This window comes from Canis lupus, chromosome 18 (assembly GCF_048164855.1).
Source record: "Canis lupus baileyi chromosome 18, mCanLup2.hap1, whole genome shotgun sequence".
Classification (NCBI taxonomy): domain Eukaryota; kingdom Metazoa; phylum Chordata; class Mammalia; order Carnivora; family Canidae; genus Canis; species Canis lupus.
This window is the reverse complement of record NC_132855.1, coordinates 25,617,803-25,637,135: the sequence shown is the minus strand read 5'-3', so window position 1 is coordinate 25,637,135 and position 19,333 is coordinate 25,617,803. Positions and strand designations below refer to the sequence as shown.

The 19,333-nt window shown below is 34.4% G+C and overlaps 1 protein-coding gene across 3 annotated transcripts in view; it reads left to right on the top strand.

The window, feature by feature from the left end:
- The window catches only part of SP4 (Sp4 transcription factor), a 76,799-nt gene that overhangs the window by 49,555 nt on the left and 7,911 nt on the right, over positions 1-19,333 (top strand). For all 3 annotated transcript variants that reach the window (XM_072783815.1, XM_072783814.1, XM_072783816.1), the window contains one exon: positions 1,908-2,107. In XM_072783815.1, the coding sequence (XP_072639916.1) occupies positions 1,908-2,107 (200 nt within the window). The remainder of the gene's footprint in view (positions 1-1,907; positions 2,108-19,333) is intronic.

The window sequence follows — 19,333 nt, the reverse complement described above, 5'->3', positions numbered from 1 at the left end:
GCCTATTGTTTTTTTTTAATCACTTGTAACTCTTCACCGATATTTTCTGTTTGATGTGACATTGTTATTATACTTTGCTTCTTTAATCATGGTGTTCTTTAGTTCTTTAAACATATTTATTAATGGCTACTTTGAAGTCTTGTTAATCTCTTTGCTCTCACAGTTTCACTTGCTTGTTTTCTTTTTGTTTGTTTGTTTGTTTTTGAGTGTATGGGTCATATTCCCCTATTTTATTTTTGGCATGTTTCATATTTTTTGTTGGAAACTGGATGGTATAATGTATTGTAGCAACACTTAGTACTGCTCCCCTGCCTTTCCCCACTCCTGACTTATTGTTTGCTTGCTTATGTAGTGACTGACTGGGTTATTTTGGTGAACTCCAGCATGAAGCATGTTGCTCCTCAGTGGTTGTAGAATTGGGTATGCTTAGTGACCCTGGATGACAGTGGTTTGTGCAGGGATCTTTGTCCTGTCCCTGACCACACCCAGCTGTTAAACTCTCCTAATTGTTAGCTGATTGTTTCATTGTTTGCAAAATGCCCTGTAACCTGTATTACAGACTGATCTAATCAGATTCTTCCTAAGGACTAGATCAACAGGTCTGTGTTTGAGATTTATTCTGACTTTGGAGAGCTACTCCAGTTGCCTCTTTCCTCGGGTCTTTCTGACAACCTAGTCAGCCTATAGTTTTGCCTGTTTCTCCAGTATATCTGTTAGTCTCCTCCCAATTGTGTTTTGCAGTAGACTCTACTGTTTTTAAGAGTGCCCTTAGGCTCAAACTTTTTCACACTGTGTTTGCAAATGAATTTGATTCCTTTGGGAAGAGATTTGGAGTTCTCTTTTATGCTGTGCTTCCTCACTGGCCAGGATCTCTTTGTCATGGCTCTTGAACTTGGGGTTGGGATACTGGTACATTCTTTGAGGAGCATCCTTGTTCTAGGAGCGGAGTTTTGGTGGCAGGGGAGCAGCAGTAGCCTCAGGTTTTCTTGGCTTGCTTCTGCTGGCTTAGAAGTTCTGATGTATGCCCGGCAAATGAGCTGAGTCAAGGATGATCTGTCCTGCAGTATTCTCATCGTGCCCTATCCAAGGTAGAGCTGGAGTCTCTCGAGTTGGATTTGGATAGAAAAGAGTTCCCTACCTGTCAGCCATACTTGCCTGGAACTTAGCCTCAGCAACAGATAAGTGGGGGTAGAATGAAAAATGCTGACATCTTCCCCCTTCCTGGGGAGATATCCCTCCAATTGGGGGGTGAGAAAAGGGAACCCTTTCCTTGGCTGTATCAGTCTAGAGTGTTTCTATGTCAAGGGAGGTGACGAGGCAGAGGGATAGAGGGTTGGGTTTTAGTTCAAATACCATAGACTTTCACTATTTTTACACTTATTTTATTGAGTATCTATTTATTTATGTGCTGTGTGCTCATAGAACCGTTTCCAGAGACTGTAGATGGTATTTGTTTGTTTTTTTGTTTTATAATTTTCACTGGGGAGTGGACCCATGGAGCTCTTCATGCTGTCTTGCTGGAAGTGAAACTCTGAACCTTACTCTTTTAAATGGGGATTATCATTCTTTGGCTCTTTAGAGAAGAATTTCAAGCGTCTTGAAAAGCTTAGAGACTTTTTTTTCCCAAGGGAAGAGAGCCTATTAGGGAAGGAACATGAAGTCCATGGTAGAACATGAATTTTGTGAGATAAACATGTTTTCATATTAGTTTTGAGTTTAGTACATAACTCTTTTTTAATTGAAAATTTTCTGATTCTTAACTACAGTTGTGGCATCATGAGTTTTAAAACCCATTTAGAAATGCATCCTTTAAGAACCTTGATCCTCATCCCCCCCCCCCTTTTTTTTTCATAATTATAAGCTTGGTGTTTGGGATGTAATTAATGTTTGGCTCTTGTTTTTGTTAGAGGCAGTAATGAACCAGGAAAAAAGAAACAGCATATCTGTCATATTGAAGGATGTGGAAAAGTTTATGGCAAAACATCTCACCTCCGAGCACATCTTCGCTGGCATACTGGAGAAAGACCTTTTGTATGCAACTGGATGTTTTGTGGCAAAAGATTCACAAGGAGTGATGAGCTTCAGAGACATAGAAGAACCCATACAGGTTAGTTGGCTTATTTTAGGGCTTGTACATTTTACTAATTTTTTAGTGTTCAGTTGAAAATTGTAGGATAGTTTAGCTATGAAATTGGAAATATGCAAATTAAAGACAATTCACTTTAGTGATTTTATGAGATGTTTAAGATAAAAAATTTTTACCTCATTTCCGAGATATGTTTTATTCTACTTTTTGTAAGGTTTATCAGCATAAGTACGTAACATGAAATATATTCATTCCATTTGATTATTTTGTATTAGCTTGTTGAATTCATGTATATTAGTTTTTGCAGTATTTAAATAGGTGAAGAGAGTATAATTATGATGTTATTGGTGACCTTTGTTATTTTTTTGGTTTTTTTACAATTTAGAAAAAAAGACTAAAGTGTAAGGAATAATGTAACAAATATATACTTCTCATTTAGAGTTTACAGCTGTTAATATATTTGTTATTTTTTAAGACAAATTATATAAATTTGACATCATCTTTGTCCTCTCAAAGACAATAGCTACCATGAATTTACACTGTAAGTTGTTAGTACAGCTTTAATACTCTTATATATACTGTTCATGGATGTATATGTAAAATATTGGTTTTACGTGTTTAGAAATTTTACATAAATGATATAATACCATAATTCAGTTATCATTGTTTTAAGATGTATTGAGTATATATGTGTACATATAAGTATATGTATATAGGTTTGTAGTACTTTTAACTGCTACTTAGTATTCTGTTAATATGACTCTGCCATACTGTATTAATCCATTCCTTCTACTACTTAAATCATCATTAGATTTTTTGCTGTCACAAACTTTGTTACTGTGAAAATACAGTGAACATGTATGTGAAGTAGAATTATTGGACCATGGAGAATTCTAAAGAGTTGCTGTTACTATCTCTGCTTCACTAGCAGTAACTGAGAGTTTCCATTTTGCCATATGTTCACCAATATTCAGTAGTGTTAGCTTTTGAAAATTGTCGGTGTGGGGCACCCAGTTGGCTCAGTCAGTAGAACATGTAACTAGATCTCCGGGTGATGAGTTCAAGCCCCACTTTGGGTGTGGAGCCTACTTTAAAAAATAGATAAATACTCTTACTGCTTAAAAGAAAAAACATTTTTGTAAATCTAAAATGGTTTCTCATTTTTTTAAGTAGTCGTTTTCCTGGCTATCCATGAGATTAAGCGTCTTTTTATGTTTGTTGGTTATTTATATTTCTTTTTCTGTTGATTATTTCCTTGCTCAGTTTTCTTTTGGGTTGTTTTCCTTTTTCTTACTGATTTATATGTTAAAATTTCTTCCTATATTGCTAGTCTTTATCTTTTTGCTATTTTATGTCACATGGATATTTTACATTTTTATTTAGTCAGATATGTTTTTTTCTTTTGTCCTTTGCTTTTCTTATTTTTAATGAAATACTCTCCTATCCTAAGATCATAAAATTGTTTGTTTCTGTTAAGATTTTATTTATTTGAGAGCAAGAGAGAGCGAGCGAGCGCAAGTATATGGGAGAGAGCACAAGCAGGGTGTTGAGGGAGGCAGAGGGAGAGGGAGAAGCAGACTCCTTGCTGAGCAGGGAGCCCGACACAGAGCTCAATCCTAAAATCTTGAGATTATGACCTGACCAAAGGTAGATGCTTAACTGAGTGAGCCACCTAGGCACTCCTCAAGATCATAAAGTTTTTAAAAACATTTTCTTCTAATGCTTTAAAGTGGGTTTTTTTTGTGGGTTTTGTCCCTTTTTCTAAGTTTTACATAGAACCACTACCCTCTCTACTTAGAATATGTCTGATACACATTTGAGTTTCAGTATTTAATTGTTGAATAAATTAATAGTTGGGATAATCTTTCAAATTAGACTTTACCCCTGAACTTATACCAAGGTACATGGGAGAGAGAAGAGGAAATAGAATTGACATGTATTGATCAGCTACCATACATCACATGTTTCAAATAAATAATCTCCTTTGATTCTAACAGTAACACTGTGAGATAGATATTAGCTCCATTTTACAGATTAGAAAATAGTCTCAGAGAACAAAAAATAGTTGTTAAATTTATTAAAAGTTTAGTTTGATATGTACATAAATTAGTAGGCAGATGAGTCTTAGTATACTGGCTGAATCCCTTAGTTAGCATAATGCTAAAACTAAGAATTTTAGTTAAAAAAATTTTTAAAAGGTTCCCATATGGTATTGCATTGGAGCTTCTAATAATGCCACCTCACCATTGATACTGGCATACATACATACATAGTGTGATTAATCCCATAACTGTGTTGATGTCTGTTTTAAAAAAATGCTCTGCTGTTAATATCAGTATGATAGGATACAGTATTTCTGCTCTGGATTAGCAGTGGGACAAGTTAGGGAAGCCCAAGAAAAATTGCCCCTTTCTTTGATTTGGAACCTCACATTGTGATTTTATCATTTTATTTGAGAAATATGAGTCTCTAAAGCCTCTCTTATCACATATCCACAATCCAAGAGATATATAAAAACAAATTTATCTAAGGGTTTATATACTCATATACTTCAAAACCAAATTATTAATGGTTTGGAGGCATATTTTCTATTTAAAAAAAAAGATTCACATCATTATAATCTACTAGCATGAATAATTCAGAATTTAATGTATTTTAAGCTTACTTTCAGTGTTCCAGACCTCTTGAATACATTATATACAAAATTTTGTAATTAAACGTTACATTGAAAACTGTTAAGCTTAAATCAGTATGCTGCTGTTACTTTTAGTGACCGATTATAGTAACTTCTAAGTATTAAAGTTTTTTGTTTTTGTTTTTGTTTTTTAGATTTTATTTATTCACGAGAGAGAGAGAGAGAGAGGTAGAGACACAGGCAGAGGGAGAAGCAGGCTCCATGCAGGGAGCCCGATATGGGACTCGATCCCGGGACTCCAGGATCACGCCCCGGGCCAAAGGCAGGCGCTAAACCGCTGAGCCACCCAGGGATCCCCATATTAAAGTTTTTGAAGAGAATATGAAACAATATCTTTTGAAATGAATAAGTGTTGATTAAGCATTTAATATGTTAAGTTGAAAGCCTTGGCCATTCATTTTAAGAACGATGTTTTATTTAAAGGCCAACCACTACACTAAGTAGAAACTCAGTACCTTAATATGAATGAATATATGAGTTACTTTTATTGATTACTGAAAATAGTGGGGTTTTTTGTTTGTTTGTTTTTGTTTGTTTTTTTGCTTTTTGGAAAAACATTTTTTTTTTTAGTTTCCAAAGGAATGCATAATCATAGGGGCACCTGGCTAGCTCAGTCAGTAGAGCACACAACTCTTAATCTTAGGGTTGTGAGTTTAAGCCTCACGTTGAGCTTACTTCAAAAAATAAATAAAATCTATCAAAAAAATTAAATCATAAAGTGGTTACAATGCTAAGGGGATTGCTTTTTAAAATTAGTTTTAAATTTTAGTTGACATATGTTAGTTTTAGGTGTACAACACAGTGATTTGACATTCTGTATACATTATGAAATGCTCACCACAATAAGTGATTGCATCTGTCACTGTACAAAGTTATGACTGTATTCTTTGTGCTGTACTTTACATCCCTGTGACATACTCATTTTATAACCATAAGTTTGTGCCTTTTAATTCCTTCCCATCACCTATTTTGCCCATCTCTCCACCCCACTTCCTTCTGGCAACAACCAGTTTGTTCTCTGGATTTATGAGTCACTTTTTGTTTTGTGTTAGTTTGTTGTTTTGTTCTTTAGATACCACATTTAAGTGAAATCCTGTGGTATTTGTCTTCGGTGTAACTTACTTCACTTAGCATAATGCCTCCTATCATCCCTCTTTTGCAAGAAGGCAAGATTTTATTCTTTTTTTAATGGCTTAGTAATACTCCACTGTCATATATACCACATCTTCTCTATCCATTTATCTGTCAGAGGATACTGGGGTTGCTTCCAGATCTTGGCTAATGTAAATAACACTGCAGTAAACATAGGGATACATAGGGCTTTTCAAATTAGTGCTCCTTTCTTCTCAGAAGAGGAATTACTGAATTGTATGGAATTTTTATTCTAATTTGTTAAGGAATTTCCATATTATATTCCATAGTGGCTTCCACAGTACATTCCTGCCAACAGTACATGCAGATTCCTTTTTCTACATCCTCACCAACAATTATTTTTTGTTTTTTTTGATACCAGTCGTTCTGACAGTTGTGAGGTGATAGCTCATTGGAGTTCTGATTTGCATTTCCTTGATAATTAGGGTTGTTGAGCATCTTTTCATGTATCTATTGGTCACTTGTACATCATCTTTGGGAAAATGTCTATTCTAGTCCTCTGCCCATTTGAAATCAGATTATTTTTGGTGTTGTCTGAATTCTTTATATATTTTGGATATTAATCCCTTATTCTATATATCGTTTACAAATATTTGGGGGGGGGGGGCAGCCCGAGTGGCTCAGCGGTTTAGCGCTGCCTTCAGCCCAGGGCGTGATCCTGGAGACGCAGGATAGAGTCCCATGTCAGGCTCTCTGCATGGAGCCTGTTTGTCCCTCTGCCTGTGTCTCTGCCTCTCTCTCTCTCTCTCTCTCTTTCTCTCTCTCTCTCTCTTTTTCTCATGAATAAATAAATAAAATCTTAAAAAAAACCCACAAATATTTAAGGGGATTCCTTGCCCCATCCCATGTTCTAATCCCTAAGAGAACCATTTTTAATTTAGTAACTATTTTTGCATTTTTATTCTCCCGGTGATAATTGTTATATATCTAAATAATACTCTTATTGTTACCCATATGTCAGTATTAGACACTAACCCTTCTTGCATTGAGAATTAAGAATTTACCTCACTTTACACCATCTGATGATGTTCAAATTTTTTTAAAAGTGCAGGCCTCATGCTATCACTTGACTCACCACTCTGTGGTACAGATATTAGCATGTATGTCTTTCATTCATTCCTCATTGTTTTACCTCTTAACCTCTCTTACATAAAATTTTACGTCTTCTCTTTCTCTTGATGTTAAAATGTTTACTTTTTTCCAATAAGCACTGTTCCTTTGTTCAGTAGCTTATTAGTTCCTTTTTTTTTTTTTTTTTTTTTAGATTTTATTTACTAATTTGAGAGACAACATGAGTGGGGCAAAGGGAGAGGGAGAAGCAGACACCTCACTGAGCAAGTAGCGCAACTTGGGGCTTGATCCCTGGCCTGTTCCAGATATCATAACCAGAGCCCAAGGCAGACCCTTAACTGACTGAGCCACCCAGGCATCCCTAGTTTAGTTTAGTCACCAGGCATCTAGCTTAGTTTAGTTCGTAAAGTGAAACACCAATAAACAAAATAAACAATAATTATGTTTATACTATGTGATGTGATAAGTGATTATATATCCTTTCCTGTTTTTTCTTGAAGTTTCTAATTGCCTTCCCCCCCCCTTGCATTGGCTAACTTAATCACCTCCTTTTGTTATTTCACCTTTTCAAGAAAAAATATCAGCTCCATCCAATTTTTCCTTTTCTTCAGAGGTTCCAGCTTTCTAATAAGTTTGCATAGGTATAATCTTGAGACTTCTCTTCCCTGCTGTATTCGTTTTGATAAAGTGTTCTCAAGATCTTCTGCCTTCATTTTTCTTGGTTTACTTCATTCTGTAAAACATTCTGAAATGCTTCCTACAGTACAGCTCTAGGAAGTAACTTGTCTGAAAATGTTTTTATATTGCTTTCCAACTTAATAGATGGCTTGGCTAATACAGAATTTTAGGTTGTAAATGATACCCGAAACATTAGTGGCAGTGCTCTATCCTTTTCTTACATCTGTTTTACTAGTATGAAGTCCATTGTTACTCTTTTCTTACTTTTTTGTAGATCTGATTTTCCTGTCAACTTTTAAGAGCGTATTTACTTACTTATTTATTTGTATTTTTTCTTTGAAATAATTCTACACTTACAGAAGAAGTTGTAAAAATAGTACGGAGAGTTCTTATGTACCCTTTATGCAGCTTCGTCTAATACTACATAATCCACATAACTTATGAAAACTAAGAAGCTAACATTGGTGTAATATTAGTTATTAAATTACGGACCTTTCCACAAATAATACTTTTTCTGTTCCAGGATTCAGTCCAGAATACCACATTGCATTTCTTTTTTTTTTTTTTTTAATTTTTTTATTCATTTATGATAGTCACAGAGAGAGAGAGAGAGAGAGAGGCAGAGACACAGGCAGAGGGAGAGGCAGGCTCCATGCACCGGGAGCCTGATGTGGGATTCGATCCCAGGTCTCCAGGATCGCGCCCTGGGCCAAAGGCAGGCGCCAAACCGTTGCGCCACCCAGGGATCCCCCACATTGCATTTCTTATGGTTATTTAGTCTCCTGTAATCTGAAATTTCCTTACTCTTTTTGTTGTTGTTTTTTCTTACCTTGGCAGTTTTGAAAATTAGGTACTTTATAGGCTACCCTCCAATTTGGGCTTATTTTCTCATGATTAGACTGAGATTATGAGCTGTTGAGAAGTATATCATAGACATCATTGTGCTTTTTCATCTCATCAAGAAGTATACCATGTCAGTGTGTCTTACTGCTGGTGAATTCATTAAGATAGTGTATGCCAGGTATCTCCATTGTGAAGTTGTTGTTTTTTTTCTTTCTATACTCTTTTTTTTTTTTTTTTTTCTGGTACTTTCTATACTCTTTATTAGAAGCAAGGCACTACTAAGTCCATTCTACACTGAAGGGGCAGTGAAGTAAGCTTCACCTTGTGGAGGGAGAAGTGGCAAAGAATTTATTAAAACTAGTTTTAGTAAATGTGTGAGGTGGGTTAGGGAAGGAGGATTCTTTGAATCTATGCAAATATCATATTTCTCTGTAAAGAAAATTCTAATGTTTCCCTTTTAGCATTCCTCATTATTTCTGGCCTACAGCAATTACTTTGCTGTTTTAAAAGTCGTTTCTGTTTTGCTCTTTCCTTGTACAATTTTCAATTTCTTTCGATTCTTGTGCAAGGAAGATTTATACCTTTTTCTCCAGTTATTTGCTTATTTAATCATTCATTTATATGGACCCATGAGTATTTATTTTATTTTGGGGTTATAATCCAATATTGTCATTATTTTCTTGCTCAAATTGTTCCATCTTTGGCCACTTTAGAAGTTGTTTTAGATTACCTCCTTGTGCTTTTTACATACTCCCATTCTGGTTTTCTTTTGACTGTAAGAGTTTCTGTTAATAATTTTTATGTTCTAATTAACTTCCTAATTATGTATATTACATAGTTTTTCATTTATTGGGCAGACTGGTTGGACTCTTCAACTTTGGGTTCTCCCTCTTCCCCTTCCTACCCTCTTTCATTCACCCTTTTTTATTCTCTATTCTTTTTGCAGTCTTACTTCATGTAAGTTGGACTCCCTATATTGATTTATTTTTAATATCTTACAACTTATTTTTTTGTCATTTTACCTTTTAGTTTCTGTGAGATTTCTTAACTTTATATTCGGATATTTCTTTTGAATATTTTCTTAATTTCCAAGAGTGCTTTCTATTATTTTTTATAGCATACTCTTCTTATTGTAGAAATGCAGGAGCTTACTGACAATCTCGGAGTTTTCCAGCTAGATATACATTTTTTAATACTTCTATTTTCTCCAAGGTAATTTTTTTTTGTCTGTACCTTGCCTTTTTCTGATGTTGTAGGCTTTCCTCAATTATCCAGGGTCCTTTGCTTATTCAAGTTGATGATGATTGTGATAACTATGTTTAAGTAAAGGAAAAAGTTTTATGAACTGGTGACTTTCATTCTAGGCAATTGGATAGGGACAACTGTGAGTTATACTGCAAGATACCTAATTACCAAAATTCAGTAATATACTGTGGGACCACATTTTAGTAGATACAAACCATCAAATATTCTGACCCAGTTTTTTGATAGTAGGATTAATAGTCCATGTACAGACTTTAATTTACTATTATATATTTTATATCCTCTTCTTCCCATTTTGAGTCTGAAACTTTTACATAATTCTACAGAAGATAGATTGGCTCTCTTCTAGATATATCCTCTTCCTTAATAATCTCTATTCTAGTCTTCAGAAATTTGATGCAATCAAAACTTGCATAACTTTCCATAACACAAGTGAGTTTCATAGGATTTTTTTCCCTCCTTTGTCTCCTATCATTGACCTTGTGGGCACTGAATAGCAAGTGTCACAGCAAACACCATATATATATCCACCCAGAGGACTGAGAAAAGAGGCCCTTGTGCTCTGAGGCCAGCCCTGTTTGTAGGTTGCACTGCAGTAGTGGCAGCAGAGACACCTAAAAAACCTGAGAAAATACTCGTATCTCTGACCAAAGGACCCCAGAACCTTGTTTTTCATTGAATGTGAGGGAATCACTATTATTTATCTCTCTTGCCATTTTACTCTGAAGGTTATGGCAATCATATGTATGTGCAGGATAGTATAGGAAGACCTAAGAATTCTGGCTTTCTGGCCAGAGGAACCAAGAAGGACACCTGGGGTTTGAGAAGGCATGAGGGCAATTTTGCAGAGATCTGTAAAAGGTGATCCCTGATTTCATTAACGGAACAAAAATTCTGTGCTCGCCCCTAGCTGTACATGCACAGAACAGATCCAAAGAACCATAATAAAGGCTTCAAGAACTGAACTATCTTATAAACCATCACCTGATTGCCAGCATGTGCTGAGCAGACCTAAACATAACAGTCTTTGAAAACAAATTAATATTGAAACTCATGCCCAAAGAAGGCAAGATAGAATTAGTCTGAAACTGAATGGGTTAGTTACCTACTAAAACAAAAACTTACATTCCCCACAGGACTCAGAGTGACTACAACATAATATCCAAAATGTCTAGGATACAACCCAAAGTTATTGGACATACTGTGAATCTAAGTAAATCTCACTGTGTCAAGATGATCCACATGTTGGAATTATCAGACAGTGACTATAAAGAAGCTGTTAAAACTATCAGCCATAGAGTAAAGGTAAATATGTTTGAAATAAAAAGGCAGAAGTTTCCAGAAGCAAAATTGAAGCTCTAAAAAAGAACTAAATGGTAATTTTGGAACTGAAAAAAAAAAATGCATTATGCAAAGTTAAAAATTCCTTATATGTGCTTAACAACAGAAATAACAGGGAAGAATCATTGAAGTTGAAAACAGATCATTAGAAATTACACAGTCTGAAGAACAGAAGAAAAAGATCAGGTGGAAAACATTAACTGGGTCTCAGGGAACTGTGAAACTTATAAAATTAGTGTCATTGGAGTCCCAGAAGGAGAAGAGGGAAAGATTGATATAGAAAAATATTTAACAAAATAATGATTGAGATTTCCTATATTAGGTCTAAATTATGGGTTTATGAGGCTCATTGAATATCAAACTGAATTGACAGGAATCCTGCCCGATACATGATAATCTGCTAAAAATTAAAGATAAGGGAAAAAATCTGAAAGGAACCTAAAGCAAATGACATGTAATGTATAGAGGAATAGAAATTTGAGTGATGGATGATGCTCTTAAGAAACTGGAGGACTTAAAAAAAAAAGAAAAAAGAAAGAATTGCCAACTCAGCATTTTATACCCAGCAAAAGTGTCTTAAATAAGAAAGACAAAAATATTTTCAGATGAAGAGAATCTAAGAATTTGTTGTCATCAGATCTACTCCAATAGAAGTACTTAAAGTTTTTTTAGGCTGAAGGGAAAGGATACCAGAGGAGAATTGGGAATTTAACACAAAAGAACAAAATACATAAAGCAGTCTATTATTCCTCTGCTTAAATTTTTTAAAAATGTGTTTGTTTAAAGGAAAAATTTTAGTAGTGGTGAGTCTTTAATATATGTGAATATAATATATTTGTTAAATATAATGGAAAGTGGAGAGGGTAAAGAAACCTGTATGATTGAAAAGCTTCTTTGTTTTAGTGTGAAAATATAGAACACAGTATATATATTGTGAAAAGTTAGCTATATATATTGCAATTCCTTTGTCAATTACCAAAAATACAGATTCTGGGGTGATAGGGTAATAAATTAAAATAGGATGCTAAACAATATTCACATAATCAAAAAGAAAGAGAAAGGAAAAACAAAAATGAAAAACAGGATAGAAATGGAAAACAACAAAATTATGGACTTAAATCTAATCAAGTAAGTGATTATATACAATGCTAATGGTCTAAACCTAACAAGATAAAGGTTGTTGGATTACATTAAAAATTAAAAATTAAAATTAAATATTGTGTACCAAAAAACCCACTTAAAAGATCATAATATGGATAAATTTAAAAGTATAGGAAAAACATACATGCCATGCAAAGACTAATCAAAAGAAAACTTAAGTTCTATATTAATATAGCAAAGTAGACTTCATAAAACAGTGAAAATTACTAGGTATGACAAGACATTCTATAATGATGGAATGGCTCATTTTACATGAAGGGATTAACAATTCTAATTGTAATAGGCACCTAATAACAGTTCTAAAATCTATAAAGCAAGACTGGATAAAACTAAAAGGTAAACTAGAGCAATCCACAAATTACTCTTGTAGAGTTGATACTCTTTTCATAATAATTGATACAAGTAGAAAAGTAGAAAGAGTATAGAACATTATCAGTCAATTTGCCCTAATTGACGTTCATAGAGTACTCAAGCCAATTGCAACAATACTTAAATTTATTCATAAGTACATAGAACATTCTGGAAGATAAACCATATTCTGTGCCATAAGTTATACCTTAACAAATTAAAAGAATAGAGATTATGCAAAGTATGCTCAGATCATAAGATAATTAAACTAGAGGTCAGTAACAAAAACATCTGAGAAATCCAAATTTGGGAAACTAACCAACACATTTCTGATTAACCCTGTAGGTCAAGGGGATATCTCAAGGGAGATTAGAAAATACTCTCAACTGAATGAAAAGACATATCAAGATGTGTGGGATGTAGATATAACAATATTTGGAGGGCATTTATGGTAGTGACTGCTTTTATTAGTAACAAAGGGTGACAAAATAACAAGGAATCATTAGTCAATAATTCTTCAGTAGAATAAGTTTCTATCTTAACTAAGAAAAAAACAAATGAATTAAACCCAAAGCAGGAAGTTAGGGAGTAATAAATAGGATAAAATAAATGAAATTGAAAATAGAAAAGTGATCTAATAGAGAAAATTAGTCCTCGAAAATTAGTTTTCTTTGAAAAGATAAAATTGGTGAGTCTTTAGCTAGACTGACAAAGAAAATTTATCAATGCCAGGAATGGAAGAGGAGAGCCCCTATAGACAATATAATAATAGAGGAATGCTGTGAATAATTCTATACTCTGAATTAGAGAACTTGGATGAAATGGACCAACTCCTTAAAAGACACAAATGACCAATACTTGCTCAAGAAGAAATAGATAACATGAATAGTACCATATCTATTAAAGAAATTGAGTTTTAGGGAAAACTTTTGACAAAGAAAAATCCTAGGCTCAGATGGTTTTATTGAAAAATTCTATATTAAGTAATAAATGATACTAGTTCTGCACAATCTTTTTTAGAGACTAAATGAGGGAACACTTCTTAACTATTTTATGAGGCCTTCATTACCATGATGCCAAAGCCAGACAAAGACATTACTAGGGGGAAAAAAAAACCAGACCAGTAGCCTCATAAATGCAAATGTCAGAATCCTCAACAAAATATCAAACCAAGTCCAGTAATATATTAAAAGAATAATGTATCATGACTCAGGAATGAAAGGCTGAGTGAACATTTTAAAGTCAATTAGTTGAAATAATTTACCATATTAACAGAAGGGAAAAAAAATCACATGATTACTTAAATATATATACAAAAAGTATTTGGTAATATCTGCATTCAGTTTGATAAAAATTCTCAGCATACTAAGAATTTAAGGTTATATTCTTAAGTAGAGGACATTTATAAAAAATTATATATATATATATATTTTTTTAAGATTTTATTTATTCATGAGAGACAGAGAGAGAGGCAGAGACCTAGGCAGAGGGAAAAGCAGGCTCCTCACAGAGAGCTCAATGTAGGACTCGATCCCAGAACCCTGGGATCATGCCCTGAGCCAAAGGTAGACACTCAAACACTGAGCCACTTGGGCGTCCCTATGAAAAAGCTATAGTTAATATCATACTTATGATGAAGGACCTAATACTTATGTATAGAATCAGGAACGAGGAAAAGATATGTGATTTTTTTTTTTTTAAGTTGGCATGGAGCCCATTACAGGCCTTGAACTCACAACCCTGAGATCAAGACCTGAGCTGAGATCTAAAGTTGGACACTTAACCGGCTGAGCCACTCAGGTGCCCCAAGATGACTGATTTTTATCACTCTCTTCACTCTAGTACTAGAAGTCCTACCTAGTGCAATAAGCAGGAAAAAAAAACCACACAGATTCTAATAAAATAAGTGTCTTTATTTGCAGACAACAATAAGTGTCTATTTAGATATACCTTGGCATCTACAAAAAAGCTGTGTTTGGCAAGATTGCAAGATACAAGGTTAATATACCCACCATTTGCTTCGACATGGATGGAATGAACTGGAGGGTATTAGGCTGAGTGAAATAAGTCAATCGGAGAAGGACAAACATGAGACAAATATGGTCTCATTCATTTGGGGAATATAAAAAATAGTGAAAGGGAATAAAGGGGAAAGGAGAAAAAATAAGTGGAAAATATCAGAAAGGGAGACAGAACATGAAAGACTCCTAACTCTGGGAAACGAACAAGGGGTGGTGGAAGGGGAGGTGGGCGGGGGGGGGGGGTGCCTGGGTGATGGGCACTTGACGGGATGAGCACTGGGTGTTATTCTATGTGCTTGCAAATTGAACACCAATAAAAAATAAATTTATATAAAAAATATATATATATATGATGAATTGTCTTAACTACATACTAGCAATGAACAACTAGATACAAGTAGCTTAATAGTGTCATTTTTAATAGGGTGAAAAGAATAAAATACTTTGTTGTAAGTCTAACAAAATATATGCAAGATATCTATATTGAAAACTAAACATTGATGAAAGAATTAAAGATGATTTATTCATGTAGACATATACCATTTAGTGGATTCCATGGCCCATATTGTTTTGATATCAGTTCTCCATATATATATATACAGATTCAGTGCATTCCTTCTTAAAATTGCGGGAGTATTTTGTAGATCGTAAGTTGATTCTAAAATTTATATGAAAGGCAAAACAATTAGATAGTCAAAACAGTTTTTAGAAAACAAAGTTAGCTGATTGACATTAAATGATTTTAAATTTTCTTATAAAGCTACAGTATTTCAATGCTGTGAGGTTTTGGTGAAAAAGAAGGACACATAGATAAGACCAAGAAGAGAATTCAGAAATTGACCCACACAGATATTATGCAACAATAATTCTATGGAGAAAGAACAGTCTTCAAGAAATGGTTTGACCATTTGTCAGAATTGACCAGCCACATGTAGAAAAACAAGAGAGTACTGCCTCCAACAGAGAGGAATGAATTATTAATACAACCACAATGATGAAATTCAGATGCTTTGTGTTAAGTGAGCGATCCCACCATCAACCATCAAAAGACTACCTGTTGTATGATTTCACTTATATATGACATAATATGGAAATTAAAAACTCCAGAGACAGAGAACAGATTATTGTTTTCTAGGGCATAGGGAGAAAAGAACCCAACTATAAGGAGGCATCATGAAGGAATTTTTGGAAGTGATACCAACTTCCATATTTTTATTTTGATGATGACTAAGAGATTTAATACATTTGTCAAAATTCATAGAGCCGTATACCAAAAAAGAGTGATTTTACTCTGTATAAATGAAAACATAAGGTTTTGAAGTGGGAGACAAACTCTTCTTTGGGAAATTGTAACATAAAAAGGGAGAGATTATGGTTCTTCTTTTTCTTCTTCTTCTCTGTCTCTCTTTTTAAAAATCCAAAACCATTTTCTTTTCAGCCTCATACATATGCCTCAGTGTCTATCATACAGCACTTCTCTTAACTCTTCCAAGGATAATAGGATATACAGCTAGAGGAACTTGTAAAAATGATTTCATGCAACCCTATCGTTTTATAAATAAGGACTAAACTTAAGTCTTATGAGGGCCTTCTTTACTAAGGTCCAAACTTCATTCCTTGAGCCAAGTTAAGTGATTAGTGACCAGTAAGAAGGAGCCATGGGAACAGTAGAGTAAACAAACTCAGACAGGCAGCAACAGCCACAACTAATATTTCTGAGTCCTTTCAGTGCCCAGGGAGTTTTCTAAATGCTTTTTTTTTTTCATTCATTTTCTCTTTTAATCCTTTGAACAGTAACATAAAATAGGTATCTCTGTTATTCCTAGTTAAAAATGAAGAAACAGAATTGAAGAGAGAAGTTGCCCAAAATTACATGGCTAGTAAGTAGGTAGAGCAGAGTCAAAATTTTTAACCTGAACTAGAACCCAATTCCTACAAAAAAAGAAAGTATCATATGTCAGGACCTGCAGGCAGTTCAGTGTTTGGAATGATAATATTTATGACAGTAGATTTTTTTTTTTAATGGTAGACAGAGATTGGTTATCATAGTATGTTATACACTATTTAATTTTGTTTTTCCCACAGCCTTAGGAAATGAGGAACCACTAAAAGTTTTCAGCAGTTAATCAGATGGTCATCTTTTTATTTTAGACATTTGGTATTTGTAGGGAGAAGAGACTTATATGGAATAATTTTGAGACCACTTAGTGAAGATGATAGGGATTGTTGACAAGATCTTAACTAGAACCGAATTTGTAAGAATATGTGAGGCCAGATCAAAAATTAATAGTGTAATAAAATTGACAGGACTTGGTGATTATTAAATGTGAGAAAAGAGAAAATAGTGATAACTGCTACCAGTTGAAAAGAGGCTTATTGGAGAAGGATAAGTATATTGTAGAATTGTCTACCTCCCTTCAATTCTGTTTTGTTTCTCATAGTTTGTTTTGGGGCTCTGTTCTTAGGTGCATATATATTTATAGTAGCTATATCTTCTTGAGGGAGTGAGTCTTTTATCATTATAAAGGATTCTTGTCAGTAGTAATTATTTTTATCACATTTCTGTGTTATTAATATAATTATTTCAGCTGTCTTTTGCATGATAACATCTTTTTTCCATCCTTCTACTTTTAGCCTATGCATGTCTGAGTTTAAAGTGAGCCTCTGGGATCCCTGGGTGGCTCAGCGGTTTGGCACCTGCCTTTGGTCCAGGGCGTGATCCTGGAGTCCCAGGATCGAGTCCCGTGTTGGGCTCCTGGCATGGGGCCTACTTCTCCCTCTGCCTGTGTCTCTGCCCCTCTCTCTGTCTCTCATGAATAAATAAATAAAATCTTAAAAAAATAAATAAAGTGAGCCTCTTTTAGCATATAGTTGGACCATGTTTTTCTTTAGTTCATTCTGGCAACCTCTGCCTTTTAATCAGAACCTCTAATACTTTCACAAGTGATACAATTACTGATGAGGACTTCTGTCATTTTGGTATTTGTTTTCTACATGTCTTTTGTCTTTTTTGTTCTTGTATTCCTCTATTATTAGCATTTGGTATTAAATATTCCTTGTGTGTTATTTTTTAACTCTTGTCATTTCTCTATAGTATTAATATATTTTCTTAGTGCCCACCTGCTTTTAGGATTACAATTCACATTTTAAAATAATCAAGCTGCAAATCTGCTAGCAATACATTCTTCAGTTTTTATTAATCTGAGAATGTGAGTTTTTCCTCCTCTTTTAAATATTTATTTATGTATGTATATGACAGAGCAAGCTCAGGGTTTAGGGGCCGAAGGAGAGAGACGACAGACCCGGTGGCGCAGTGGTTTAGCGCCGCCTGCAGCCTGGGTGTGGTCCTGGAGACCCGGGACCCAGTCCCACGTCGGGCTTCCTGCTTGGATCCTGCTTCTCCCTCTGCCAGTGTTTCTGCCCCTCCCTCCCTCCCTCCCTCTCTCTCTCTCTCTCTCATGAATGAATAAAATCTTTTAAATAAATAAATAAATAAGCATTTGTAATAAAATTGACCAAATGATTTCTATATTCAAATGAATAATTGCTGAAGGAGGAAATGAAGTTATTCATTATGTAAATTGATGTCCCTATAAAGTCAGTCTCAAATGTCAGCTCATCAATCAGAATAGCATTTGGATTCCTATTTGTTTTTGGTCAGATTCCTCATTATTTTAATAATTATCCAAATCTTACTGGGGCATCTGGCTGGGTCTGTTGGTGGAGTGTGAGACTTTTGATTTCAGAGTTGTGAGTTCAAGCCTTGTGTTGGGCAGAGATGACTTAAAAATATTTAAGTCTTATTTCCATTGTCTTTCCCACTCAGCCTCTCTTTACTCTTAATTCTTCTACCTCAAGAAAATTTAAGCCACATGATTTCTCTGAAATTATTATATATAGATCCCCCCTTTTAATTTACTTTTATCTCCAAGTAATGATAGAATTGAGGGTACTCATGAAGAGATTTGTTTAGATACTTTAGGCTGGGTAGGTAAAAAAAAAAATGTGTCTAAGAGGGACTGTTAAGTTGAATGTATTGGAGGAGAGAGTTGAAGGGATCCAAAAAGCCTCCCAGTTTGAATAACTAGGCTTCTTAGAACAAATCAAAAAAATTACTTCTTTAATGTAGATTATAAAAGTTGTACAGAGCTATATACTATATACTAAAAAATTATATATAGTTGACCCTTGAACAGCACAGGTTTGAACTATATGGGTCCACTTATATGTAGATGTTTTTTTAAATACCCTAAAGTACTGCAAGTGCATTTTCTCTTCCTTACGCTTTTCTTAGTAATGTTTTCCTTTCTTTACTTTATTGTTAGGATACAATATATAATTAACACAAAATATGTTCGTGCTATTGGTAAGGCTTCCAGTCAGTATTTATAGGCCTTTATTAGTAGCTAAGTTTTGGGGTAGTGAAAAGTTATGTACAAATTTTCAACTTGTAGATATGGGGGTCAGTGTTTCTAACCCCTTGTTCAAAGATCAGCTGTATATGCTACCTGTGAATATTTGGTAAAGTAATTCATGAGCTAAGGGGTATGTTTTTTACCTAGTTATAACAAATGCCAGACATTTAAAAGAATCTCTCTAGTGGGTTGAATTGTGTGTCTTAGAGATGTTCAAATCCTAATCCGTGATGAATGTGACTTTATTTGGAAATAAGTT